This window comes from Motacilla alba, chromosome 5 (genome assembly GCF_015832195.1).
Source record: "Motacilla alba alba isolate MOTALB_02 chromosome 5, Motacilla_alba_V1.0_pri, whole genome shotgun sequence".
In the NCBI taxonomy this organism is placed as follows: domain Eukaryota; kingdom Metazoa; phylum Chordata; class Aves; order Passeriformes; family Motacillidae; genus Motacilla; species Motacilla alba.
The window spans coordinates 14,505,147-14,526,717 of record NC_052020.1 but is presented as its reverse complement, the minus strand read 5'-3'; the positions used below and the strand labels follow the sequence as shown (position 1 = coordinate 14,526,717).

The following is a 21,571-nucleotide window of genomic DNA, read 5'->3' as shown; positions in this document are numbered from 1 at the left end:
TTGGTTTCATCTGAAGGCAATGCAGTTTGCATACTCCAAAACTGCTCCACAACATGAAATAGAACAGGAAGTGGAAGTTACTCCACAAGTGGAGAATGTATCTGCAAAGCACAATCCTTATCTCAAAACAAAAATGCTACTGGGAACACCCTGAATCCCCTCCCACTGCTCAACAGCCCAGCACAGTCCTCAACCTCAAAACCAGATGAGAGTTTAAGCGTGTACTACACTTCAGCAGGTGCTATAATTCTGGTGGTACAAGCATGTGTGCAAAAATAGAAACTTGCTTTTTCTTTCCCTTCTGAAACTTGAACTCACATATGCACCATACCTCATTTAATCAAGACACAGAAAATCACCACAGCTGAGGAACTGAGGGGGATCACAGCTCCCTCTTGCTAACACCACATACTGTGTTTTCACAGAGGATCCACACATGCCTGATGCATGCAGGTAAGCTGGAGGGAGAGAGACCACTCCCACAATCCTGTCATTGAAAGTGCCAATCTGACAGGCTGGATGATGACTGCCACTCCAGCCACTGAAAAGGTGAAGTTTGGTTTGGGGCTTTCCTAGACCCTACAGACACAGCACTGCAGAGCAGAGCATCACAACACTCTACCAGGAGTCCCAAGAGCTGCCTCTTGGTTTCCTGCCTTGACCACAGCTCAACTGTGCCTGCATCTCTTTGGTCAACAAGCAGTCAGGGAAGAGCCTTTCTTCCGAGCTGAGCTTCTCAGTGTGAACTGCACAGGCTCTTTTCCAACTACTGTAAAACACAAAGCAAAAGAGAAAAAATTCCATGTATCACGCATGGAAAAAGACAAAAGACTATTTTGGGTGACAAAGGCCTGACATTTCAAAGTGATGGATCTGTGGTCTGTGTAAGGAGTCAGCTTCACAATTTGCAGCCCACATTACAGCGCTCCAAAGCTATTCACGCGATTTGCCAATGACGGTATTGTGTCTGCATGCCTGGCACTCCTGGACTATTCCAGAATTTCCCCCAGTGCTGACTAGACACATTCTTCACCATGCTAAGGAAAGTGTGACCCATTGCTTCAGGCTGGGGGGAAATGCAGATAATTAATTGCTTCCAAGAAGCAAAACCTCAATATTTCTCCATCTTCCAGGCTCACGGAGGAACAGTTCGACTCTGCTCTCCCACCCATCAGACCAGAACAGCGATGCCAGCTCAGTGCAGCTGTGCACTGCCTGGTATTTATAAGGAATTTGACATTTTTGTTCTGATTTAGAAAAGCATAGAGCTCAATCTGTTCAAGAAATGGCTTTATCTGATTTGAATTGCCCTTCTGCCCAGTTGGCTTTGGTGCATGCTCACAGCCCTGGTGCTTGTCTTGGTGTGACTGTTCAGCAGCAGCTAAGGAAGCCCCAAGCTCCATTCCCAAAACTGCCTTGGCTTATCCCCTCTCAGGAATATGCACAGGGACCTCTCAGAGCAATGGCAGCTCTTCTGTTCATAAACAGCTCAGAAAGCCACCAAACCTCAAAACATTAACAGCAATCCTACCTCCCAAAATATAACTTCAATAGACTTTGTCCCCCTTAGATTCATTCTGATTTCTGCAATTACAGGGTGTGTCTGTACTCACAGCTCTCCAGTGTGCAAGTGAGATACTCTGGAAAAGCCTGGCTTCAATTATATGTGAGCAGTGGGGTATTTCCTCTGAAAAAATCCCACTGTCTCACAATGGTATTTTATTCCTGACCAAATACAGCCTTCCAGGTTTTCCGATGCCTTTGGGACGTACTAATTAAGCTTACAGTGCCTCAGTGACAGAAGGGAGCATCACCACAAACATGCAAGGAAAAACAACCCAAGACGGAAAGAAAATGGTAAATTACTTATGGATAAGTTAGAAAAGAGTCAAATGGTAACAACTTTCCCCAATAAGGAAAGAAGTTAGTGGGAGCCATTTCCAAAGGAATTAATGTCCTCAGTGTTTGTTTTCACACTGCACTAGAGGTACTGATGGTGCAAGGACCAATATCCATCCAACTTGATTCTCTCAATGAACTTAATGCTCACAGGTACCATTAAGGCCCAACAACTGCCTTCCATACACACACTTCCCAGGAGAGGCACGTGTAAATTACATTATGCCATTTTATTTACTGGGGACTTGTTTGCTCAAGCCCAGCAATATATGTGGATAATTAAGTCAATGAGATTCCAAATCCAAGGCCTACATGTTTGTTTTTACAGGCAGATAGCAATCTCTGCATGAAAACAGAGCCATTTACACAAAATTACTACATTAAAGAAAAAAGCTATATACAGAAAGTACTGTATTTATATTCTGCTATGGATACACAGCACTAGTACATACTCCAATGGGTGTGACTACATGTCAGCAAGGCCAATGTAATGAGATAAAGGGGCGTCTCCTTGCTCGGCATCACAGATCACACGTCCTATAAACTGCAGTCTGTCATGGAACCAATAGCATAATTTTTCAGAGACTAAAATGAAATGTCAGTCTATGGATAGCTTACAGAACATATCCACTAACAACGAGGGGGGGAGAGGTGGGCAGGGGGACATGGACAAGCACATATAACCCACATATGAAGTGAACCGAAAATGATGTCACAGATATTGAACAAAATGTTTACAAGATAGTGTCTGGTTAAATAAACAGAAGGCAGACAGAAAGGAAAATGACCTTGTTCTGCACAATAGAGGGATTCATATGGGTGAACCAGATACCCCAAATTACCAACTACTAGAACTGTATTGCAAATGTAGCTTCAACCTCCAACATATTAAGTCCTGACTCAATCCCGTTGCAACATGAGAAAACACAGACAAAATCATGTCAGTCACCTTTCTGAATCTGACCATTTTCCACCTGCTAAAAATGTAGCAGCATACTGAACAGAAGCTCCAGGTGGTATAAATCAGTTCAGCTCTGTTGACACCAGGGATTGCAAAGGATAATGTGTCTTTGCAGTAGTCATTCTCCTGCAAAATCAAGTGTACAGAGCAGTTGATCTCCCCTGGCAGCCTGCATGCAAAGGCATGAATATGGATATTACTACATGAAACAATAATATGAACCTTACTCTGAAGTAAGTTTCACAAACCCACTGTGTCACACCCCTGAGTTGTGGAACAACTCATATAAGGGGGTCTTAACTCTACTCTGCCATTGTCCTTTTCTGGTCATCAAAAAGAGAAGACTACATGGATGACGAAGTGGGAAAAGCTCTGCTTCACTTTTTTCAAGAGATGTTTTCTTCTAAGGAGCTCTGATCCACAAGACTGTAACTTTCGCTCCTCAAACGGAGCTCAAATTCCTGACCTTGGCACGCCATCACAGAGGAATTGTTTTCACTCACATGGATTAACTGTCACTGAACAACTCATCGAGAACAATTGGCACAACCACTCCTCTTCTTCAAAACTACCACTTCTCACCTATTTTCTCTTCCTCCTCCAAAGAGTACACAACACATAATATTATAACATATAACAGTGACTTTAATTACCACCACACCAACTGGCCAGAGTGTAATCCTGAATAAAGCCTGCCAATTACAGCCAGCAAAGGAAGGCACAGCACAGAGCTGGATAACAAATACCTTTGAGTCTCCTGCTTCAAGCAGCAGGTGCAGTTTACGCACATGACAACAAACTCTGCCTGCCCCTGGGAAGAGAGCAACGCGGGAGGAGCACCTGGCACACGCAGCTAGCTTGCCTCCACGTTACAAGTAAGCATGCCAGTCCTGACCTCTTCCTATAGACAAACCTATACCCAATGCTCTTATCTGCACATACCCACACAGCTCACATGCCAGTGGGGAGGCATATGACCCATCCATGGCATTATCTTGGAGTTAAGTCCAGTATGATTTGTCCTGCACACAAACAAACACCTTCCTCTGGAACTAACTGGGAGTGCAAAAGAGGATACTAAAGAGGTATCGGCTCTATTGTGTGTTTCAACTAGGGCTGCCATGATTTGATATTCTGTCATCAATTTCACAGTAATTTTTTTCCCGTTAAACCTCAGGGGACTGCTTTGAAAAAGCGTTTGTTTGTCAGTAAAACCTGAAAAAAGTCCAACCTTTTCCTTGGAGAAAGAGAAGCTTGGACATGTGTGTGGAACATGAGCTAGAACTCTGAAAATTTAGCAGTAAAGAAAGCCTCTTAACCCCCCTCCCTAAAGTTCCTATTTTTAAACTGAGCTTCACAATTTCTAACATCCTCGAGATCTCCAAGACTGATGGAATTTTCCTGAATATTCAATATTATCACTAACAAATGGATGAGCAAGGTACTTTTTGAGAAACATCATCATAGCTATTTTGACTATATCCACACACTAGAGCTTTAATTCTGAACACCTAGTCAATATGCAACCAGTCTCTCCAGCCTTGAATTGGTCTCTGTCTCTTAAATTTGGAAAAAGAAAGCTGGAAGAACAGCTGGCAGCCCCAAAATAGGGCACTATTTTGCCCACTCTCCCATCAGCAATTTTTAAAGGGCTGCAGTTCAATGCCCCACTGAACTGCACATCCCTCCAGCTGTGCACTCGCTCCTCCTCCCTTACATCCAGCAATCACAGAGCACCTCAGGATGTTCCTCAGTTTATGAAACACAGAGAAGATGGACCAGCTTCCTCTCACATCAGCTCAACTAGTCCTTGGATTTTATATGGGGGACACAGTGGTCTTGTACAAACAGATGTGCAGAAGAGCCCAATTATCCTGGCTTAGAGGGAACATCAAGTCACCTGCAGGAGAGCTAAGAACCCAGTGCCCAGTTTCTTTCAAGGGATTTACAGAGCACAGGAAACCTCCCTTGAGAAATCCCAGCCCAGATCAACTGAAATGAAAGCAGATGACAAGGAGAAGTTAAATGCTGCTATTGTAAAGCACCTTCTTAATTTACAGCACACCTCTGAAGAAGGAAGCAGCAATTAAACACCGGCCTGTATAATTATAGCACAGGAGCCTGCCTCCACCCTCAGAGCCAGCTGGAACTGCTCCCACTCCTGGAGAGCTCTTCAGCAGCCACGCTCACCCACAGCGACGCTGCAGCTCTCCATCCAGCTGATTACTGCCCCACACCACCACCTCTGGGACCTGTCTGAGCAGCTCCTTGCCCTGACTGGACAGGGTAAGGATCTGGGGACACTGCTGCAATGCCAAATTTCAACAGTAGCAAAACAGGACAAGCATCTTGTTTCTCTTGAACTGAGGCAGCTGTAAGGGGAAGGCAAGAAGCTGGGGGGAACAAACGTCAGTCATCACACAGTGAAATCTTTCCTGACTTCATCCACCAGAGGAAAAAAAAACTAACAAGGCATGTCCAGGGCCCACAGTCATTTAGATGCCAACCTGATTTATCTGCAGTGATTTCTGCTCCTTCACCAGCTGTTCAACTCTCTCCTGGGCAACTTGATTGGGAATTTTATACCCTGAATGGGCCATTTCAACCACAGTATATTACTAGTTTCTCACAAATGTTCCTCTCTGCTTGGGGGAGGAACACTCATCCATCAAATACCTTGGTGCCTTCTCTGCTTGCCACTTGCTGCAACTATTTGCTTTGGCACAGCAGATCTCTGGACAGCAAGCAGGCACACTGTTTTTTTCCCCAGTGACAGCACTGAAAAAGGAAAGCATATAAATTATAGCAGTCTTGGGACTGCCTTCATTTATCCAGCAAGGAATGGGATTTTTTTTGTGTGTATCTCTAGTGCAATTTTTTATTTAAAGATGCTGTAGAACTGCTCCCAGTTTTGCCTGTTCCAGAACGGGCAGTGCTGAATGTATACCATTCTGGGGGGGCTTAGCAAATATAACTTCAGGGAAGAAAACTTTTTCAGCACAAGGCACCTGTGCTCTGCATGCCCTGGGAGACTCAGGGAAGGTCCTCTGCCCTGTTTTTCACATATTTTGCATCATTTTACTCTTCTAGAGCAGATGTTGTGTAGAATGCCGGAAAATTCATGAACACCTAGTAAAGGGCATGTCCTGCTTGCACCTACAAACATGGCAAGTCCCCAGCCTTGCATCATACTGTCAGTCCACGAAAGCTGCAAGGCCCAGAAAAACTGGACTACAATGACAGCCCAAATGTCTATGAAGACAATGCCTTTATATAATTCAAGCCATGAGTACCACACACAGGCTTGATTTTCTGCTTGTTCCCATCATCCACCTTTGCCCATTCCCCACCGTCCCCCCACTACCAACATAACTTCAGTGGGGTTTAGATCAGGACTTAACTGGATATATAGAATCAAAAAGACAAAAATCCATTTCAAGCCAAGTAGAGATTGTTTCCAATCAATCAGTTCTTTGAAAGTATTGAGATCACTTCTCCTGGGAAGGACTGCAGGAAACAAAGCAAAGCAACATGTCTACCCGAGTGGGGTGCCTGAAGCTGCAGGAAGATAGCTGTGGAAATAAAGCAAAGGCTCTGGGCTGCTGCAAGACTAATTAAACCCTGATTTAACTGGGGCTGAAATTTTTAATCTGGATTTTGGAGAGCTGCTGAAGCATTTCTTAACATAATTTCATCCAGCAGCCCCTGGAATGTATTCAGTGTCAATTGGTATCTTTTTTTCTGGGACAAACATCTACACTGGCAGCTTCTACCACTGACACAACACATCAACTCACATAAAGGAAAAAAAATCACCATTAGCTAAAAATATCTGAATGAAAACAAAACAGTATTTCAAATGCCATTGTATTACCCTGCCTTTCTTTCCTTGGCTCCCTCTTTGTTTTCTATGGCCATTGACATGGCCTCTGATAGCTGCAAAAAACTGCCTGATTTCATATGAGTTTTAAAATAGCAGGGGGAGACATTTCCTTGAATTACATTTATGGAAAAACGCAACCTGATAAATTTCTTTTGTAAACAACCCTTCTGAAGTCTATGAAGAGCTACTGAATATATCAAGAAAAGGCCCAGTAAATGAGCTGTGAAAGGAAACAGTGTCAGGCATGACGTATTTTTCCCCCCCACTTTCCAGAAGCTGCTCATTAAGTCCAGTTTTAAGTGGGGTGGAGACAAGCCACAGAAATTCCCAGGATAACACTGGTGTCTGAATAATGAGAAATGTCACATCAATCCAACAGACTTGCAAGGAAGATGTGACTGTTGCATGCACACAGGCACCGACATTTCACTGTGTGTTTGCCCCAGAGCATCCTGTCCACCTGCTCCCTTCCTGTTCCACTCAAACCTTCCTAAAATTAGGACCATTTCTCCAATCTCGTTCCAAGTCTCCACCTTGATCTCCCAGCCTGCCAGTGCTGGTTAAACAAAGAATTTTGAGCAGAAATGACTGTATTCTGTGCGAGACACACTCCAGAGAGCAGGAGGATGAGCACACAAAGCCAAACACAGCAGCACCGGATGCTTTCACAAGGGAAACCTTCTGCATCCTTTCTTACAGTAGAAACGAGCATAGAGAGTAAAGAATGACCTCCAGATGTAAGTCATCCTAGGAAAGTTACTTTAAAGGCAAAGCTCAAGATTTTGTACTTTTTGTGCTAAACACAAACCTTTAGGGGCTTTCTCTGAAGTCTGCCTAGGTACCCTGCACACATCTGCTGGGTGAAAAGGAGCAGCGTGTCTGTTTGATACAAAGCAAGAACAGAAACACATTACATTATCCCGCACAACCTTTTAAAACATTTAAATACAAAAGACTAGAAGAGGAGGCATGAATGCGATTCCCCATATTCCTTGGGATGGCAGGAAGCTGGGAATGCTCCTTTAGCCCCCTCACAGCCAGCAGGTCACTGCAGCTCCAGCACATTTCAGCATTTTACAAGGCATCAGCCATGGCCAGGATCAACATATATAATGCTCTGTAAAAAATAAAACTCACCAAGTTGCCCAGGAGTGCTTTGGCTGAAGTAATTCAAATGGCATAACAGCATTTTTAAAAATAAATCTATTTCAAGTGGATTTGGCTTGTTTCCAGCACCAATTAATACCAATATCAAATTCCTGAGTAGATAAATGTGCAGCTTCTGCCTACTGGACTTTCGTGTAATGACACTGTAAAAACCTAAAAAACTGATTCTGTCTGCCAGAGACTACAAAAGCTGTATTCCCCCAATACAGACCTTTCTACACTCCCTTTTTTGAAAGGATTTACATTCAAATTAATTTTGAATTTGGCAGTAAGAACTGCAGTACACAATTCCTCTGTCCACCATAGCCATATAATTGTTATAATTCAGCTTTTTTTAGTCATGCATTCTTAGGCATCTAGAGAGATGCTTTGGGGAAGGGTAGCAGCAAATACCCTGCTGCAAGAGAAACAAGCCAGCATTCCTCTGCAAGACACTTTGGTTCATTTTCTGTACCAAAAATACACCAACTCTACTGCTTCTTGTGCAAACTAACAAGCCACCCTAATTGACAGCACTAACACTCATCAGCCTGCTCCCACAAACAGCAACCTTTTCCCTCTGAGCTCCCTCACATTCACCCGAGCTCCCCACCATGGATGGTGTCCAAGCATCTCCAACTTGACTGATGATGCTTATCCACTGCCCAGCCACTACTGTTATATTTAAGCCAGAGCCTTGCCCCACACAGAGTGATCTCTGTATCAGAAAGCACCACTTGGGGTAACAAGAAAAACAGCACTGTAGCTGCAAGCTCAGGCATCTCAGAGACAAAAATCAATAGGGAAGTTTGTAGGAGAAGAAAAGAAAAAAAAGAGGACACAATGTTTTGTTTAACTGTATTACTGTGCTTTGGACCTAACACAGCATTCTTAACAGGTGACACAGAAAGCCCTTCCTAAAAATTAGGAATATGTAACATTTTGTGAACCCTAGACTATAGAGATTTTGGCCCTTTAAATCAACTTAATGTCTCATTTTTCAAGGATCAACTTTGCATAATTTCTTTTTGCTACTGTATTTAGCATCCAAGGGACACTTCTTTCTTGCATCTTCCCCACACCCTGCTTCAGTAAAGGACAAATCACTGGAATAGAGACCAGCAACATCAAAAGAAAGCTGCTTTTCATTTTTGTGCATTTGTACCTGCTGGTCATTTATCGTTTACAAAGCTGAGGATGGCTGAAATTTTGTTCCAAGGAAACCATGCTCTGTTTAATAATGAGAACAATCAAATGCCATGATTTGTAGGAAGCAAGTTTTTTCCTTGACCTTTTTATTACTGGCAAAATGTCAGCAGATTATTGAAGTGCAGAGAGCACAATCTATGATAAATAACTTTGTGTTGCCACATACCAGACCAAAACGCCCCCTCCTCCCTGTCCAGACACAAACCTTAGCTTTCCAAAACAGCTCTGATTTATAAAGAATTATAGATAACTAACAGAGTCCGAATGCCAAGTGCAATATCGTGGGTGAACAGGGCTTGCTCAATTCCTGGAAGCATAAACAAGGGGGGAAGGAACAAAAAGAGCAGGAGCCAGAATGTAGCCTTACTTCTGTCTTTGACAGCTGCAAGATCACTGCTGACATAACACATGCAATCTTCATCCTTACCTGAAGTGCAGCAGCATGAAAAATTGGAAAGGACCCAGCAAAAAACCACAAGGCTGTCTCCAAGACTTAAATCAACTGCAATGAAACCTAAGATGTTCAACCTACTTAACTAACCAAAGACATGCAAGGGATCACCTGATCATAGCCTGCAATCACTTAGAAGGAAAAGATGTTAGAAAGCTGGAAGAAAGAAGAGAGATTAGAGAGAAAGCACATATCTTTTACTGTAAAGAAAACTACCATTTCCACACATTTCTGAAGAGCACAAAAGAATCACCACCAAAAATTAAAACCTGCCTAAGGAAAATGCTGTAATTCTACCAGAAATTACTAGAGGTAAGAATCCCAGGCTAAAATGTTGCAGATGCAAAGTCAAATGAGATAACAGAACTGATACAGCTGGCTTTAACATCCAAGATGCAAAGAAAAGCTATATTGTCCAGAAAGCAAACTCCAGCCTTCCTACCTGAGCCCACTTTCTCACCAGATAAGCACCTTAGGAGATCACCATGCCAAGTGGTGCAGAGCCCTGCACCTCGCTGTGCTGTAATCAAGCAGCAGAGCAGCCAGCAATGGGCAGCTCATGCTGCTTGTTAAACACTTCTAGCCCCAAACCACTGCATTTCTTCTCCACTTAACTTTTCTAAGGTCCACTTCCAAATCAGCCTGAAGAAAATATTGTTCTACTCACTCCAGTAAAATAAACCTTTTTCTTATTTCCCACGCCGTTTCATTTCCTGGTACTCAAAGCTAAATGGCACAGATATTTACAGTACTGGGAATCTCATCTGTAGCTCATCTAAGACAGCCTCCCTGAGCCAACAGCTCACAGTGCAGTAGGACTGCCCATTAAAAACACTACGGGATAATTCCAGGCTTCCTACAGGCACCATCTATGTGTACAGCTTAGCTCATTTTCTACACATTATTAAAAGCTACTCTGCTTAACTCACCGTTTAATTTTGATGTTAAATGAAAGCAAAAAGCATGACAAAAGAATGGGAGTGAATAAAAAAGAAAGAAAAAAGATGTACCTGAAGACTTCCTAGTAGCTTTATCCAGAGAGCAAACAGGCATACTCTGGCTGGAACTGGGCCAGCAAACAATGCTAAATAACCCCAAGAAGAGATCAGACCCTCTCCTTGCCCTCATAACAGAACCCTTTGGCCAACACAGGAAAATAAATAAAACCCAACCCCAAAACTTACTTTGTTATTTTTCCGGTGCAGACAGAGCACAGAGGTGCAAGCAATCTCCCCACAGCTACAGGAGGCCTGGGATGGAAGCAGGAACTAGCACTGATCTCCTGATTTCAAAGCCAAACGCCCTAACCACAAAATTATCCTACTTGCATTGTCTCAACCTGTCTCATCCAGAAGAACCAAATTACTGGAGAAGAGAAGGAGGGAGAGAAGGGGAGAAAACAAAGTTTATCAGGAATATTTGTGGTTCACCTGGGAGCAAACACTGCTCACATTGGTCCCCCGCAGTTGCACTCCAGTCAATTTAGAACAATGGTATGAAGTTTAGTGCTCAGAATACTCAACTTTCTGAGAGTTCAAGCAAGGCTGACACAGACCTTCTCTTAAGGCAAGAAAAAGCCCCATATTGCTTAATGCTTTTTATACAGGGGGCTGGAATGCTCAGGAGATTAAATAATTCACACACTGCCCTTCCCCAGGGGTTCACATCTAGCCCAGATCACAAGTGTCAAGTACAATCACACGCACTCTTGATTGACTTTGAGAGGTAGGAGCATGGCACGAGTGCAACTCCCAGGAGATAAACACTTGTATGGGACAAGACCCTGTAGATCAACTTTGGCGGCAGTCCTAGCTGAACAGCAAGGGAAGCCAGTGAAGGAAACACTGCACAGAAGTGGTGTCTTGAACCCCAGGGTACAGAGGTGAATAAACAAGGGAACACGCTTTGGTTTCCCCCTTAACAGCTTCAACTTCCAAGGACACAATGAAATCCTGCCCCAGATGAAACACTTTTATCCCCATGGAGAGGCAGGGGATTACAGCAGTTCCAAGTTAAAAGTGGCATAAAAGATGCCATTCTCAATCGCATCAAATATGCCAAGACAGTGAGTTGGTGTGCTTTTACATGGGGTGCACAACTCTGCACACCTTGTGATTTGCTCGGGCTCTCAAATAAGGGCAGTGGAGGGAAGTAAAGGCACCAGGTGCCGCAGCTCCGGCACGGTAAGGGCAGCAGAGGCGGGTGCTGGTGGATGGCACAGAGAGCTGGGTGCGCCCACTCAACCTGCCCGGGGACTTGAGATGTTGCAACTTGCTGCAAGCAGAAAAGAGCAGCAAACCACGGCTTTCTCTGCAGTGTGGGCAAAGCACAGAGGGAGCAGAGCCTCAGGGGAGCCGTGCTACACTGCAGTGCCTTCAGAGCTTCAATGGCATTTGCTGTGTGTGCCCCTGCCTGTGCAGCTCCAGGCTTGGCTGGAGGGTGCAATCTGGTTCTTCACTCTATTTCCACAGCCATTTTCACTTGGAGTGCCTTCAGATTCCTTTCATAAACTGCTGCATCCCTGAGGTACAAGGGCAGAAAACTCTTCTAGCGAAACGTGAGAGTCAGCGATAGAGAGGGGAAAATAAATTATTAAGGACCACATTGGGGCAGGTTTTCTTTCTTTCTGACTCGAGCAAACTTAAATCACTTCTTCTTTCCCCCATTGTGGCTATGGTAATAACACACAACTATTCATTATCCTCATCTTAACTAGAAAAGCCTCTTTCAATTTAGCACTTAATATAATTACAGTAAATTAAACAGTGTCTAGAAAAAGTCTTACTTTTTCACAGCTATTATCTTACCTCTATGAAACTCTATCAGTTAAAAGTGAAGATAGCTATTAAACAATAAGGGTTTGTAGCTATTCAGCGAGCAGAAAAGTGGCATGTTCAGTGGAAAATTGTTCAAAATCTATTTCTAAATTCCATACCACATCTCCAAGGGAAAATGGGAGAATCTTATTAATGGTATTGCAATGTCCCTCTCGCATTGCAGAGATAGTACTTGAGTACCAATTCTCTGTTCACTTTCCTTCACCTCAACAGTTTCCTTTTTTAATATGAGGGAAAAAAAGTCTGCCTTTTATAAAATCACAAGGTAAATTACTGCCTTTGTGTGCTTTCAGCAAAAGCTCTCTCTGGCTAGTGATACATCATTAATGTGATTTCTCCAAGAGACATACAGGATAAAAAGCACTTGGCTACCATGAAGTCAATGAGAAAACACACAGACTTTGAGAGGGTCACGATAAGAAAAAAATAAAAGCCATAAATTTCCACACTGGTACTCTAAAAAAAAAAAACAAAAAAGACAAAGCATCTACAACAGGTACTCAAGAGAGGCATTTGGTAAATGGTCATTCTGTGTTCTCCTAAATAAATCAAATGCTGGCTTTGTAATATTTGGAGTGATATTAGAAGCATTATTTTTAACACAATATAAGCTTACCAGCCATCAGGAATAAAATATTAAGCAGGGAATATCTTTAATGTATTGTTTTTCAACAATTGGGAGAACATTAGTAATAATTAGCAGCCAGCACTGGAAGTGCTCTCTGCTAACTGTGCATCTTGTGGATAACAGCAAGTCTTATGTTAACACAATGATGTCAGCTGACAACAGCTTTATGGCAGAGAAAAGCATATTGTGCATTTCTGGGAAAAAGAACCTTTAGTGTTGTGGGGATTATTATGGTTAAATTGCTTCTGAGTCACAGTCTGTTATTGCTCAATGTTTCTCACTTGGTCCCTACCTACCTCTCTCTTATTTCCTCATGGGGATGCACCTGTTCAAAGAGAATAAAACTGGCACTGTTGTGCCCACTGTCTTAGCCCATTTCGACAAGTTATTCAGTAACTTGCTTACATAATGAGATTGTTTTTATTTATATTACAGAACAGCCCAGCAAAATCCAAGACTATACTGCTCTAAATATCCTGTGAATTTCCAATAAGAGACCTTGACACCAAAGAACACAATCCAGGCAGAGAGAGGATGAACAAAGCATGGAAAGCTGCTATTGACACACCCTGGCCATGTACCTTCTCAGGGAACTGAGAAATGAGGGACCCTGCACTACACTTCTCAGATATACTCAAGGCTGGGAGATCCTCCCAGCTTCTCAGTACACCTCACCCTCTTGGAACAGAAAGCTTTCAGCACCTACGCTGAGGGATTCCACAAGCCAGAACTTGAACACCAGCTTGGGAAAAACTAGGTTAGGAGCCTGAACAGTCTAGGCTTGGTTTAAGCAGCCTCCAGCCTTGTCCACAAGTGGAGCTCCCCAAGTCTACTGCAATGCATAGGTGTAGGAATAAATGAGTGCAGGTATTAACAATAAATGACTGCAGCTGTGCCAAGGTGCCTCCCATGACCTGGAGTCCAGAGAGAAATTCAGGCAGTAACAGCAGTTTGATTACAGGCAACAAAGCCTGGGTGGTTCACCAGTCAAAAAAAAGTAACAACCCAAAACAACCAAGCCGAACAAAAAAACCCACCACAACACCGAAAAACACGTTCAACAGCCAAGAAATAGGGCCTTGTTTGCATCCACTGAACCTGAATTAAAACAAAACAAAAAATTGTACATATGGTTGTACACATTCTATCTCCTCTTCAATGACAAAGGTTACAAAGGCAGAGCAGGACAAGGAGGCTGGGACAAATGACAGATGTTAAAGTGGAAAGAAGAAAATCTACTATAAACGAAACTGAAAAATACAAACACTTTGTATTTCATACCTAACACACCTGTGTCCTGCTCTAGATTACAACAACAGAGCTCCACGGAAGGCAGTTTAAATTACTGCCTTGCCCACTAATGCTGTAATTTGTACTGTGCATTCAGTGCTCGCTGAAAGCCTTCACAGTACATGTCAGGATTTACAAATTTACAAAAAAAAACCCCAAAAAACCTGCTTTGACCTGAACTGTCTGACCCACACGTAAGAGAAAATGAAATTATCTGTAAATTCAGATTACTTTCCCTAGTAAGGTAAGGGGAAAAAATAACTAATGGCATCAGCAACTGTCAGGCTTGCAACAGTGTGCGAGGTCCTTTTTCAAGGCAACACAGCAAGAAAAGACAAAGATTCATCTTATAAAATGGAAATCTCATTTATTTGCATCCATGCCAGGAGCTTGCCAGAATAACCACTCTGACAGAGCATTAATTCCAGTGGCAATTTCACATTCACATTTCAGGGATTTTACAGATGAGCCAGCAACACCTCCCCAAATGAACTGTGCAATGTTTGATAAAGTGTATAAAAGCCTTGGTCATCTCCTACTTCTACATAAAAGTGATTCTCTCCTGATGCTGAAGTCATACCAAAAAGAGAAAGTGCAAAAATATCAAAACAATAGCACAAAAGAAATTTAAATTGTTCTTTTCATTCTGCAAAGATTATTCGCAGTGATCAACTGTTACCCACACCATGCAACGGAGCAGAATTCCCTTCCTCTCCTCATTGGGACATGGCAATTTATTGCTGTGAGGAGAGAATTCCCTGTCATTTTAACCTGAGAAAAGAGCAAATCAATTCAAAAATGCAGTGCTAGCATAGGCTTTGCACTCTTAACTGGCATCAAACAACACAGGTAACAAAAGACAAGCTGCCTCTGCAGCACTGAAGGTGGGATAGAACAATGACACTACAACAGTTGTCTCTAACAAAATGCATTGGTATGAAAATTAAAGTGCCTTTCAGCGCAATCTCATGATTTTGCTGAGAGAAAACTGAAAGAGGGCTATCAGGACACTGCTTTTGTGCCTGAAGTGCTGGGATGCAGAAGGACCAAGCTCACATTTAAGCTTTGCACTCAACACAGAACGAGACATTTCATCCCTCGATGCCTCTCTGCCACATCTGATAGATTTGCAGCACGCCTGCTTTTATCTTGGTTTCTGCTGATCGATTTAGACAGCACACCCTTCAGGACTCTACTACAGCAGCATTCCAGTTTGGGAATACACACAAAATAGCTATTACATTATTCCTTGGGGGTACAATTTCACATTGATTGATTCACTGACAGATTAGATAGGATGAAGCAGGCAAGCTCCATGTTGAGCTTCCCCCCCTCCCCCCTCCAAGAAGAGCTGCAAGCATCCCAGTTTATTAGGGATTTCTCTTTTGCCTTTAGCTGGTTAATTTCTCACTGATGCTATAATCATAAGAATGGTAACTGGGTTGCCAAAACACTCAAACTCATACAGCCCTGCAGTCAATTCCCAGTAAGTTGAAGCTTGGCATGGAGTTTAACAAAACACATAGAAAAACTACTATCAAGAAAACTGCCAGCACAGTAAAGTTATTGATATTGGAACAGAGCACAGGCCTCAGTGGCACACTGCAAAAGGAAAGCCCAGGTATACAGCTGGCTGTTAATTAAACAAAGATGAGAACTGAGCCTTTTCAATTCAGACTTTGATTTATACACTTATAAATCCTTCAATGTGAACGGAGTGTAAAGGAAAAAATGGCACAACTTCAACTGTGGCTCTACAAACACTACAGAAAACTGAGACTAAAGAACAAGGGATATGCCCATGGTTTTTATGCAGCTTGAAAGAAATTAAAAACCACCACCACACAAGCAGCTGGACTATTCTAACCTTCTAACCCTAATCCCCCTTTCACATCACTCTCCTCCTGTGATGGGCAGAAACCATTTACAGGTAATTCTTACTAGCCTGCTGCTAGCTGCTTCCAATTTTGCAAAATATTGCCCTTTAGTCCCTTGATCTTTTTGTATTACACAGATGCATATACAGTACCTAGAGCCTGATGCAAGCACAACACTCCCACGCCTTGAGCAGAGAAAGAATATTCCAATAATTAAGAAATGTGGAAACCTGGGCAGGTTGTACACTGCTCCTTAGTCCTCCACAGAGGCTCAGCAGCTCCTTTTCAAAAGGGTGTTTTTCAGGATGGTTGTCTCCTTCCCCCTTCCTTGCATGACCAGAAAGAGCCACAGTGGTGGGGAGGAGCTGGGATGAAGGCAGAACCTATGATTTAGACACAGCCCTGTACAATTAAATGCACCACAACCACACAGCTCCAAAATGAGGGCTGAGGAGCACCTGGGAGGAGTTTGCTCAGTCTCAAGATGCTTGATGCTCTAAAGCACATCACAAACACCAGCAGTGACAGTCAGCAGCCTGCATGAGGAGTGAGCAAGCCCAGACCCACACTGAGACACGCCGGCAGAGCAGGTCACTGTCATTCCTGCCCAAACCCGTGTGTATTTGGCATTTGGATTGCTCCCATTCCCTGAGCTGCTTCTTGTGTTTCCTTTACCTTAGTAACCACAGCAGGCATGCACAAACACCTACAACGTGCTGCCAGAGACATCTCATGTTGAGGAGTGGAGGCGTGAGGAGCAGCATTTCTGGCTGAGAAAACACTGTGCTGTTAATGCTCCAAAGGCAGGGAGGTCAGGAGAAAAAACACTAAATGCAGCTTTTCCCCCAAATAAAACAGGAGATCAAATAGCACAAATCTGTGCAGTTGCAGAGGGAGGTCTGTGCTCTGCAGCTCAGAAGCAGCAGGGCCCTGCTGACACACTTCAGGGCAGTTTCATTTTTACCTCTTCAGCCCCAGATCCAGCACTAAAAGACCTTCAGCAGTGGCAATGCTGACAATCTCACAATTGCCTCCAGCAGATAACAGCTCCCTTGGACATGAAGTGAGTCTAACCCAATTCAGATTAGCTTAACTGAAATTTTTATGATCTATGAACATAATAAGAATTAGTCGAGTCTCAATTTTGCTCTGAGCATGGTACACTGATTTCAAACACTGCACATTACAGATTATAGGAATGGCCTTTCCCTAGAGATATCCTGGATTCCAAACCACAGCACTGTATAAGACACAGAGCCATTTTTCTCCTGCTGTAGCCAAGAAAGCACCTTGAGAGATATCTAATCCAGTAATGGAAACTGAACCACCTGTACTCTACAAGCCTCCCTCCCACTCACCTGATGAATCAGTGTTGCAATAAAGCACATGAAAATTAAATTAAGCACCATGGAAAGATTAGAGCAGTAAATCCGCCTTTCAGTTACTTTCATGCATCACTGTGATTAAATCATTCCTTAGGCTCACATTGTCCTCTTCAAACCAAAATAGGCAGTGGGCAGGACTATGGCCTGTATTTTCTCCCTTCAATCAGAGAGCTGCTGTCTGTACCTCCACCGATAGTGCCACAAAGTAACCCCTGGAGCTGAATCTGACTCCCTTGCTGCCCCCAGGTCTTTTTGGCCCAGCTCTGTCCCCCTCCTTGCCCAGCCAGGGTGGGGATACTCCCAGGGTCACTACCATCCTACTGGGAACTGCCCAGCTTAGAACACCCATTCTCCTCTTTGGGGAAGAGAACTTACCACACACAGAGCCTGGCTTCAGGCTTCTGTCTCTCCCTCCCCACTCACACCTTTTTGGAAACTTGCTGCCAAGGAGGAAAGGTGGCAGCTGGGGACACATCCAGTGCAATGGCTGTTCTCTGCTGTGCAGACATTGCTGAGTACTGTTGCTATCTCCTACATCAGTGCAAAGAGGGGGAAGGAATATTTTGACAACAAAGATACTGGTGCACCTGGACGAAGTGAGGAGGTTGCTACGCAGTTTAAAGAACTTTCCCGCTCACTTATGTTAAACAATTGTTTCACACTACAATGCTCTAGGTTTGCACAGCACTTGAAAAATAGGGTTTCTGATCCAACAGTCAGTCACATGTGCTTATGTGTTTATTTCTCTAGGAATGCTGCCTTGCACTTAGTGCAAGCTACAAGCATTTCCAAACTCAGGTTTCCAAAATCTGATTTTTAGATAGCGATGCCTATGGTCTCCACTATGGTATCTGTACAAGCGCCCATAGGAAAGGTAATTACTACTGTCAATTAAACGTAGCTAATCAGTAACAGTGCAGTCTCCTTACCAGTTCCTCACCATGCTGGAAGAAGTACATCAAAAATGCGTTCCACCTACCAGATATGCCCACATGTCTAAAGAAATCAGGTCTCCTTGACAGCACGCCATCCCACACGCCACACCGGCCGCTTGCTGGCCCCCCAGCCCTGCCATGCCGAGAAGTCGGGGGGCAAAGGGATCCACCCCACAGTTCCCGTCGCCAAACCCCAAAAGGCACACGTAGAAACGGCGACGCACAACCTGGGCACAGAGCACGGGCACAGGCGGCAGGTTACCCTCCCAGAGCTGCCAGCGCTCAGACCCTCGCCGAAATCACGCCGCCCGCAAGCCGACTCCGGGGTACCACGTTACACTTAAAAATAGGCAGCCTGGCAGCGCGGGGGACAGGAAGAACAGCTAGCATGGGAGGCGGGGGAATGGATTTACTGGAATAATTTAGGGCGGGGAGGGGGGGGGGGCGGTATTTGCTTTTATAGGGTATTTTGGGGAGGATGGCTCCGGGGATTCGGGGGAGGACGTGGCTTTTAGAGAGAGGTGGGGATGTCCGGTGCGTCTTACCTGGCCGGGGCGGCCGAGCCCCCGCGCGGTGCCGCGCTCAGCACGCCGCGCCCCGCCGCCGCCGCCGCATCGCCGGGACACGCGTGGGACGGGAGCGGGGACACGCGTGGGCCCCGCCGAGCCGCTCCCCCGGCGGCACGGAAAGCGCGCAGCGCCGGGCCGCGGCCGGACAGCTGCTCGGGGGAGGCGGCGGCAGGAAATACCAAAAGACTGATCCAACCACGCTAGGGAGAGAGGGAGGGAAGAGAGGGGGGGAATGGAGAAGAAAAATAGAGGGAGAAAAAATAAAAACGGAGGAGAGGGGAGGAAAAAAGAAAGGGGGAAGGAAACGTGCAAAATCCGGGCGGGATCGGCGCGGAGCGGGCGCGGGGCTCGGTTCCCCGCGGGAGCGCTCCCGGGGAGCGCCTCGGCCTCTCCCGGCCGGAGCTCGGCTCCCTTAGGTTTGTTATTCCCTCCCAAGCACCCCGCAGTTTGTGTCTTTCTTATTCTCGACTCAGGGAGAGCCCGAAGCCAAGGTAGAGTAAATAAAGCAAAACCACCGAGCCCTTGAACAAGAATCAGGCGGACCCCCCGGCCGGCAAGCAGCAAGCCATCCCTGGGGTTCGCTGACGCCACGCGCAAGATAATGGAGAGAAGCCAACCTGGAGGAATCACCGCGCTGAAGCCCGGCAGCTGCAGGAGCACTTTGTCTCAGCATCCAGCCACACGCCTCCGCCGACGCCGTGGCTCAAAGGCGCCCATGCAATATGCAGCCCTGACACGCAGCTGGGCACGCTCCCAGCCTCGCCTGTGCATCCAGAGCAAAAAATCAATCCCATGGCAAGCACGGACCCCTAAGCTCCTCCAGACGAGGAGGACGGTCCAATCATCGCATCCCTGGTCTCAGCCTGCCTGCCCTTCGGGGGAGGCATGACTTTACAGGCAGCAGAATATCTGGTAAAGCATCACGGCAGAAAACGACCCAGCCACACGCATTTGACTGATGCTTCCTCTCTCCTCCACTCTGAGGGTCTCACGGTTCAGCGCTGGACCAAGAACAGGAACCAAATAGGACTTCACACCTCCTTCATCTCCATGGGAAGAGGGGTAGCAAGTTACAAGGCACCCAAACTTTCTGAAACCAAAAATCATGTGAGGGGATAAATGTGACCAACACGAGCCTGACTTGCATCACTAAAGTCTGAATCATCCATGTACAGCTGAAGCTTTGGTGCAAAATACAGCACGAAGCTCAGACTCATGCTTCTGAAACCAGAAGCATTAAATCATGTGCCTGAAATGTTTTACTACCCCACCCTTCACAGAAAAGGCAGATCCTTTTTCTCTTTAGTGTGTGCAGGGGCTGAACCAAGGCAAAGAGCACTAGCTCTGATGTTCCTCATACTACACAGGAAGCCAGCTTCCAGCATTAAAAAGAAGCAACTCATTACTTGAAAAGGTCTCCCAGATCTTAAAGAAAAATCCTGAATTCATCCCAAGATGCAAGCTCAGCTTGGACCAGGGCACAGTTTCTCTCACTTGCTGCCTCCAGCCAACTCCAGCCCATGCACGCACTACAAGGCTTCACCCTGCATCACTGATATCCACAGACCTAATGCCAGTAGAGGTAGCTGATTTTCTCCTAGTGAGCTCAATGCCAGGAGAGGTAGCTGATTTTCTCCTAGAGCAGAATGCACTGTACCTAGCTAGGAGTAGAGCATGGTGCTGGAAGCAGAAGTCACCATCTATTTTTGCTTTTTCCTGGAAAGAAGCACTATAAACACAGCATAAATAATGAACAGCTCACCCAGCCTAAGCTGTCCCTGCTATCCAAGAGTCACTACAGCCCTTCCCTACCCATTAAATGAGCCCCTGAATCACTTGCACAGGGCAGGTGATTCTAAGTTCACCTGTATTTGTTGTGATTTCTGCCATCATCTGCAAGGTGTGGAGGGTTGTCATGATTCCAGCTGCCTTCAAGTTGGTCAGGATTTTCACTTAATCCTCACCAAAATTTAACCCTGAGGGCAAGCTTGTACTGTGCAATGGGGCAGGGCACTGCATGGAGATGCCAAGGCCTCTCATCACCCTGGCTCAGGGCACTGCCAGGCTGAGCCATCCTCTCAGAGCATGAAGCAGCTCACCCTGCCTCATGCTGCCTTCTCACTCTCCCTGCTGCCTCCTGTCCTGTCTGTTCCAGGCCACACTGGGGTCCTTTCTGTGTCCTCCACTCCCTTCACCCTTCTGCTTTTAGAGCTGGAAGACTCAAATGCAGCCAGATAATTTGCCAGCACCTTGTATGGTACAAATGCCTTTTTAACTAAAGCATGGACTTGACATTGGTCCAGCTGTCTGTATCCAGACTGGCTTTGTCCCACCATGGCTTCTCAGCTACTTTGGTACAGAGATCTACAATTTTTAGCATCCTGCATGAATCTCGGTGTGGCTTAGAGTTCACCTCCCAGGGACTTCCATTTTGAACATTTTTTAAAACCCTTCTAAAAGTGTTTTGGCTAAAGATTTCTACTAAATTATTTTCTTATCAG

The 21,571-nt window shown here is 44.9% G+C and overlaps 1 protein-coding gene across 6 annotated transcripts in view; it reads right to left on the bottom strand.

Annotated features, from left to right (window-relative positions):
* OSBPL5 (oxysterol binding protein like 5) overlaps positions 1-21,571 on the bottom strand; it is a 173,945-nt gene that overhangs the window by 115,819 nt on the left and 36,555 nt on the right. Inside the window, exon 1 of one of the 6 annotated variants that reach the window (XM_038139072.1) lies at positions 19,688-20,227. The exons of 1 other annotated variant lie outside the window; for it this stretch is intronic. Coding sequence is in view for 1 of the 5 variants with exons in the window: in XM_038139066.1 (XP_037994994.1) it covers positions 18,546-18,641 (96 nt within the window). In the remaining 4 variants the exon portion in view is untranslated. Of the gene's footprint in view, positions 1-10,979; positions 18,499-18,545; positions 18,708-18,728; positions 18,916-19,046; positions 19,610-19,687; positions 20,228-21,571 lie in introns of those variants that run through there. 4 more of the 6 variants (XM_038139069.1, XM_038139074.1, XM_038139066.1 and 1 more) reach the window with 4 other exon arrangements.